Source organism: Corvus hawaiiensis, chromosome 24 (assembly GCF_020740725.1).
Source record: "Corvus hawaiiensis isolate bCorHaw1 chromosome 24, bCorHaw1.pri.cur, whole genome shotgun sequence".
Classification (NCBI taxonomy): Eukaryota; Metazoa; Chordata; class Aves; order Passeriformes; family Corvidae; genus Corvus; species Corvus hawaiiensis.
In genome coordinates this window covers 7,917,337-7,924,298 of record NC_063236.1, presented here as the reverse complement: position 1 = coordinate 7,924,298, position 6,962 = coordinate 7,917,337, and the positions used below count along the sequence as shown (strand labels likewise).

The following is a 6,962-nucleotide window of genomic DNA, read 5'->3' as shown; positions in this document are numbered from 1 at the left end:
CGGGCCTCTTTTCCTGCTTTCCCCTCCCACTCCCTTCCCAACGGTGCTGCCTGAGGGGCAGCTCCTGGATTTGGAACACTGGATTTGCAAGCACAGCTGAGCCACCACTTCAGATGCCTCAGCTCCCAGCATGGGTTCCCAGGGAACCAGCCCTGCCCCAGGGGCTCTGGGAGCACCTCGGGTTACACAACGAGCAGGTCCCAGCAGCACTCGGGTTACCAACACAAGAATAAGTTTAATGTACAAAAAAAGCCGCACATCTGGGCACAGATGGCACCTCTGGGCCAGCAGGAAATGCTCTGCATGTTCCTTTCCCTGCCATGCTGAGGCAGAGGAGTCCCCAAGTCCAGGTCAGGGATGGATTCAGTGTGGGGTCCCGAGCCCAGGGTGGGCAGGGACAGCAGGAGCATCGTTGGGGTGCCACAGGCCACCCCAAAGGGGCCTTACAGAAGAGTCCATGTGGGAAGGTCCTACAGGAAGCTCATTTCAACCTTTCTCAGTGGAAGATGATCTTTTTGTACTTGGAGTTGGGGATTTGCCCTCGTGCCTTGAGCCTCCGGACGGCCTCCCTCATGTGCTTGGGCTGCAGGGGGGGCAGCTCCCCCCACTTCTCACACACATCCAGCGCTGGAACACAGAGAGAGATGTCAGTCAGGGGACAGCTGAGCTCTGCCCATCCCCTGCTGCTGCTGCAGTGCAGTTTCAAAGGGAACAGATAATGGTTGTGTTCGGGGTTTGCAGCTCAGAGCCAGCAATGAACCTGGCTCCGTGAGCTCCTCCCTGACAGGAGTCCCAGGCCAGCAACCAGGACAGCTTATAAACCACTCTGCCACCATGGAGATGCTGGATCCAGGGAATGGATGAGCTCACAGCCTCTGCTCTGGAGCCCCAGGGGCCGGGTGGGCCATGGACACATGGGCTGTGATCCCCCCAAAAGCTGAGCAGGAATAGCTGGGTCAGCTCCCAGCCCCTGTCCCAAACTTTGTCCCTGCAGCACTAACGAGATCCTCGTTATGCAGCTGCTCTGGGGCTGAGGGACAGAGCTGCTACCTCAGGTTCTCTACCTGAGGAGGAGGAGCAGCAGCAGCACCGGTGGGATCAGAGGGGCTGTGGCAGCTTCACTGGGCTCTGCTCTGAACCAGAGCTGCTACAGGAAGGGAGAACCACGAACACCCGGGGCTGTTCCACATCCTGCTCCAAGCAGGGAATTTACCCCGTGTTCTTCCCCTGTCACTCAGCAGGTGCCACTCACCTTCCTCCACCACCTCCCCAACAAACACCTTGGAGATGCCCGACATGGCGATGACAACGTTCTGGGACACGGAGGTGCCGGTGATGGACTGGATGAGCTGGGACAGGGACAGATGGGGACAGTCAGAGCCTCTCAGCCCTACCCAGCCCCTTCAGAGCCTGAGCTGCAGATGCCCTTGGGCCACCGCGCTGGAATCCATTGGGATCAGCTGTCCCGGAACAATGGGCTGAGCCACGGGGGTGGCACAGCTCCAGAAGGGCCCCGGGGAGCCCCCAGCCCGCCCTGCTCGGGCTCCTGCTGCCTCTCTCGTACCCGCTTGATGGCGGCCTTGGGGAAGGCGGAGCGACGATACATCTCGTACCGGTTCAGCTGCTCCTCAGAAAAGGAGGAGACCAGGATCCTGCGGCGGAGAGAGCGATCATTTACAGCCGCGCGAAGGCCCTGCCGCGGTCCCCGGGAGGAGAGGGCAGCGCTGGGCTGTAACCCGGGCTGGGAGGGGGAATCTGGGACGGGGCTGCGGCTCGGCACCGGGGACACGATTCCCGAGCTTCCAGGCACCATCGCGCCGGCACTCACTGCATCTTCTGGATCTCGTCCTCGTCCACTTTCTGCTTCTTCTCCTTCCGCTCCTTCAGCTCCAGCTTCACCTTCCTGGCCGCACACTGCTGCAGCCCTGGGTCCTCCGCGTCCGCCGCCTCCCCCTCCGCGCTCCTCACCTGGGCGAGAAGGCAGCGCTCGCTCTGCGGCCCCGCGGCCCGGCCTGGCCCCGCTCCCGCTCCCGCTCCCGCCTCACCTCCCCGTCCGCCACCTCCGCCTTGAGCTCGCTGCCACCGCCGGCCTCCCCCACCTCGCCCTCGCCCACTCCCTCGGCAGCTGCCACTTCCCCCGCGGCCGCCGCCCCATCGTCCGCCGCGGGCGGGGATGAGCCTGCGGCCGGAGGCTCCGGGACAGCGGCGGCACCGAGAGCGTCCCGGGCCGGGTCCGCCATGGCCGCGCCCGCGGCGCCTGCTGATGACGAAACACCGCGGGGGGGGGGGGCGGGGGAGGGAAGCCTATCGCCACGGGAACGGTGACGCGCGGAGTCGCGTGATGACGCAATTTACCGGCGACGCTGGGGGCGGGGAGCTGTGTAGTCATGGCAACAGAGATGCGACGGCGCCTCCTGATGACAAAAGATTGCGAGCGCCGCGCCAAGGGCGGTGCCTGTTGCCATGGCAACGGCAACTCGGCAGCGCATGCTAATGACGCACTCCGCAGGCGCCGGGATAGGGGCGGAGTATGTCACCACGCCAACGGCTCGCCAACGGCGCTACCTGATGACGCAAGCTACGGGCGCCGCGAGGGGATGCCTGGGCCGGGCTTGTCGCCATGGCAGCGGGGCTGTGCAGGGGGGCCTCTGCGGGGCTTAGCCCCGGGCCCTGCGCGCTCGGACCGACCGGCCCCGCTCTGAGCTGCCCTCCGCACATCCGGACCCTAGCGGGACACGAGGTCAGAGCGGCCCCGCTGCCCGGACCCCGCAGGGGAAAAGGCCCCGGGCCCGCCCGAAACGAGCGCGGCTGAGGGACGGCGGGCGGCGCTCGGTGGGCGGGGCCTGCACGAAACCCCGCCCCGCTCCTCCCGTCCCCTCAGGCCCCGCCCAAAGCCCCGCCCCCCTCTGGCCCCTCCCATCAGACCCCGCCCCCCTCAGGCCCCGCGGCCCCGCCCCGGAAGTCGCGCGGGCGGCCGGGCCGCGCCGGCCATGGGGAAGGAGCAGGAGCTGCTGGAGGCCGCGCGCACCGGGAACCTCCCGGCCGTGGAGAAGCTCCTCTCGGGGAAGCGCCTCAGCTCCGGCTTCGGCGGCTCCGGTGGTGGCGGCGGCAGCGGCGGCGGCTCCGCGGGAGGAGGCGGCGGCGGGAGCGGCGGGAGCGTCGGTGTGGGGCACCCGCTGTCCAGCCTGCTCAGGTGAGCGCGGCCCCGGGGGCGGGGACCGAGGGATGTGGGGTGAGGTGGGGGCTGTGCGCGGACCGGGGGTTGGTTGTGGGGCTGCGGGACGGGAGAGGAGCGGGGAGCTGTGGGTCGCGTGCATAGGGCCGGGGGCTGCAGGGGAGCGGGGCTGTAGGGGCTGGGTGTGCTCAGGGAGCGCAGCCAGGGCTGAGAGGGCTGTGGGACAAAGGGATGCCGGAGGTTCCTGGGGCTGCAGCGCTGCGGGGGAGGCCGGGGGTCTGTCCCCGCTCTGTCCCCCGTGGGGGTGGGCCGGAGTTGGAGGCTCCCCGGGTAGGAATCGAGGGCCGAGGGGGTGGGATGAGACATTGCAGCGGGCTGTGAGGGGCGTGTGAGCTGGGCACCGCTGAGAGTTTGGGGGTACCAGGATGCGAGGGGGCCGTGCCGGAGGGGGCTGCGGCGGAGCTCCTCGGGCTGGTGTGCCCTCGGCGAGAAGCCGGGGGGCTGGGACAGGAGAGGGGAATGACTTTCTGTCTGTCTGGAGTGGGCGCTGCCAGGGCTGGGTGCTGCCCGCAGGTGTCCTGTCCCCCTGGCATCAAAGCGCTGCTGTGCGGGTGCTGCAGACTGGCGTCACTGGGAAGCTGTGGTGTGTCTGGAGGGCTCCGTGGCCGGGGCAGGTTCCCGCGGTGGGACAGCTGCTGGATGACTTTCCCGGTGTGCAGCCGGGTGTCGGGCGAGGTATCCGGGCCCTGCGCTGGTATCGTCGCGGCTGGCGGTGACACTCTGCCGGGTCTGGGCTCAGCGGGGGCTGCGGGGCTGGGGTCGGCCCGGCCCCAGCCCCGTGCTGTGGAATTTGCTGGCTTGAAGCTCTTGGACCTTTGTTAGGTTTTTTCTATTTCCCGTTTTTTGGCATCGCCTCTCGGTGCTGCGCTTCTGGAGCTGCAGCTTTGGCCTCTGCTGGGAATGCTGCTGCTCCTGGTCCCTGAGCAATTGGTTTGTACTGGGATGTGTGGAGATTTGCATCCAGTGCCAAGTGACACTGCTGCTACATGATTTGACTGTTCAGAGGGATGTGACTTCCCCGGTTTTGGCCAAATTTGATCAGTTTTTCCTTTCACATAACCCAGCTGGATACCTGCAGGTTGGGCTGGTGGCAGAGGCCTGCAGACATGAGAGAGCTCACCCTGCCCTGGGGCACAAGTTTGCCTTTCTGAAACGTAAATCTACCCTTGGGTCGGGCTTTGTTCTTCTCTTTTGATATATTAAACAGTCTGAGCCCTTGTTTGCGTGGGATGGATGTGCCCACTGGGGGCTCAGATCAGTGCAGAGGGTCGGTGCTGTTGAACACCCCATGAGCTGAACCAGATCCACCACTGTCTGACAGCACCTGGGCACCACGGTGCCCTTTCCCTGCCTTTCCCTGTGACAGTGCCCATGGTGCCATGGTCCTGGAGTGGTCCCTTGGTGCCAGAGTGAGCCAGGCCATCCCTTTGACTCTGACCTGTTACTGCATTTCTCACATGGGAATGCAGCTTCATGCACAGACACGTGTCTGAAGGATGACAGGTGACTGTCACAGCTGTCACTCGTATTCGGTGTTCACTACCACGGTTGTTGGATGTACCTGTCAGCAACACTGGAACAACCTCTTTTCCCCACCCAAGTCCCAGCCCCTGAACCTGTTTCTCCCTGTACAGCTGGGATTTGTGCCTGTGACACCGGTTCCTGGTCTGGCTGCACATTGTGAGGCATGGCAGCGTGTCCTGTGTGCCATTTAGGGGCTTTGTGACAGTTTCCCACCTCTTCACCACTTGTTGGGCTCTGGCTCTGTCTTACGAGACTCCTCCAGGTGAGGAGCTTTTGGTGAGGTTTTGATGAGAAGCAGCTATGGAGTGTCCTTGCAAGGAGAGGCCAGAGGGAGTAGGGCACAGGCTGGGACAGGTTGTAGGGACCAGACAGATGAACTGTAGGGTGGAGAAAACCTCACCTTTTCCAATGGGAACTTTTCTAATATGGGGTTTTGCTTGCTGTGTTTGTGGGGAGAAGCCTGCCCTTGGTCAGGTCTGTGTGCTCCATATTTTCCCTTCCTTGGGCAGCCCCTCGTCTTGCTCAGGCTGATCCCTGGTCCTGCTGAGGCTCCTCATGTCTGTAAGGATTTCTCCTGACACAGGAGCTGCTGATCTGCCCTCCACCCCCAGAGCTCATTCCCAGAGCAGGGTCATAAATGCCCTGCTGGGCTGGCCCCTTTGTTCCTTTCTTCACCCGATTTCAGGTCCCTATTTTAGCTCCTATTTTATTTAATTTTTAAGTCCCACTGTTTGGACAACCTGTTCCCAATTCTCATCTCTCCTGAGGTGCCTGTCCCAGCTTTTTCTGGTAGTCGTGCGTTTCAGGTGTCTCAAAGATACAGTTTTGGATGGGGTACAAACCAGGCATTCCCTGGAATTCCCCCATTTCACCTGCTACCTGCTGAGCTGGCACTTGCTCTGAGCTGGCACTCATTGGTTTGGGCCATTTCTCTTCCAAAGAGAGCAAGTGCTGCTCCATGAAGTGCCAGAAGATGCCCCTGGCAGTAAATTCCTTGGAATGTGGTGTTTTATCAGGTAACCTGAGCTGCCACCGTGTCTGTTATCAGTTAAATGTGGACTTTGTCACTGTCTGGGCTGTGTTGCTCCTGCTGAGGCCAAGCAGGGCCTGCTGGGTGTGGAGCCACGCACAGACTCCAATCACCTATGGCTGCAGGTGAGCAGGAAACAGGATGGGATGGAGCGGGATAAGCCGCAGGAGGAGGAACTTCAAAGACAATTAAAGTCTCTCTCGAGGGGTGAACGGACCAGGGTGTAACACTCAGGACATTGGGCAGAAGAATAAACCCCAGTGGGAAGCTGATGGGAATCAGGAATGCTGACAGCGGGCTGGGGGAATGAGAAGGATGCAGGAGGGGGAAAATGGGAGTGTAGATTTGCCAGAGCAGATGGTGGGCTCACAAAGAGGTGGTGGCTGCCAGGGTTTGGGAGGCTCAGCTCCCTCACGGCGTCCACGCAGCCCCTGGGATCTGCCAGGGCCTGGGGAGCTGCTGGAGGCCTGGCCCAGCAGTCAGGAGCAGGTCCTGGCTCCTCAGCCAGGCCCAGCTGCTCCGGTTCCAGCCATGGATCATGGCACAGGCAGAAGCACCGTGTGAGGAGCAGGGAGCAGCCAGAGAGAAAACCCACTCCGTGCATGCACAGCTTAAGGCTTATGAGCAACAGCAAGACCAGAAATCAGAAATGCTCCGTGAATCCATGAGGTTTCTTGGGGTTATGAGCCACTTTTGCATCGAGGCCGCAGAATTTGATTTATTGTATTTTTTTTTCAGTGGTTCACTGTGAAGTTAAAGGCGGGAAACAACAAAACAATCTGTGGCTGAGCTATCAGTCTGCATTCAGGAGGTTTTGCCAGGAGCAATGAGGGATGGGTTGTGTTAAAGCCAAATCTGCAGAAGCAGCTTTTTATTTTCATCCGTTGCTGTGAAAAGCCTGGCTCTCTGTTGCCAGAGGGGGAAACTGAGGCTGTTGCTGAGCCCCAGATGGGATATGCAGTCCTCAGGGAGTGTATCAAGGAGACGCTTCTGCTGGGAATGAGGAGTTGGGGTGCACATCTGTTGTGGGAAGGGTCGAATGCTGCTCCACAGAAGCCACAACCCTTGTTCCAGCCCACTTGCAGCAGTTGCTGCTGGTGAGGGGTCTGGTTGGTTTAGGAAATGACGTGGTAGCATGGCAGAACACTTGAGGTGGCTTCCAACAGTCCAAGG

The 6,962-nt window shown here is 61.8% G+C and overlaps 2 protein-coding genes across 9 annotated transcripts in view; one reads left to right on the top strand and one right to left on the bottom strand.

The window, feature by feature from the left end:
• Window positions 1-210: 210 nt before the first annotated feature.
• TAF11 (TATA-box binding protein associated factor 11) lies at window positions 211-2,262 on the bottom strand. Of its 2 annotated transcripts, none has more exons than XM_048328420.1 (5): window positions 2,046-2,262; window positions 1,829-1,968; window positions 1,565-1,652; window positions 1,253-1,349; window positions 211-627 (listed from the first exon to the last, which is right to left on the bottom strand). In XM_048328420.1, the coding sequence occupies exons 1-5, from the start codon at window positions 2,238-2,240 to the stop codon at window positions 497-499; spliced, it is 651 nt and encodes a 216-aa protein (XP_048184377.1). In that variant the 5' UTR covers window positions 2,241-2,262; the 3' UTR covers window positions 211-496. The 2 variants fall into 2 exon arrangements, with proteins under 2 accessions (XP_048184377.1, XP_048184378.1); XM_048328421.1 differs by having other exon boundaries at window positions 2,100-2,261.
• Window positions 2,263-2,967: 705 nt separating this feature from the next.
• Window positions 2,968-6,962, top strand: part of ANKS1A (ankyrin repeat and sterile alpha motif domain containing 1A) — a 78,609-nt gene continuing 74,614 nt past the window's right edge. For all 7 annotated transcript variants that reach the window (XM_048328374.1, XM_048328378.1, XM_048328375.1 and 4 more), the window contains exon 1: window positions 2,968-3,193. In XM_048328374.1, the coding sequence (XP_048184331.1) occupies window positions 2,991-3,193 (203 nt within the window). In that variant the 5' untranslated portion in view covers window positions 2,968-2,990. The remainder of the gene's footprint in view (window positions 3,194-6,962) is intronic.

Coding starts and splice junctions, on each gene's coding strand:
- TAF11 (XM_048328420.1), bottom strand. CDS start 2,240: ATGGCGGACCCGGCCCGGGACGCTCTCGGTGCCGCCGCTGTCCCGGAG. Junction 1,350..1,564: donor CCAAGGCCGCCATCAAGCGG/GTACGAGAGAGG, acceptor TCCCTGTCCCAG/CTCATCCAGTCCATCACCGG. Junction 628..1,252: donor TGGGGAGGTGGTGGAGGAAG/GTGAGTGGCACC, acceptor TCTGTGTTCCAG/CGCTGGATGTGTGTGAGAAG.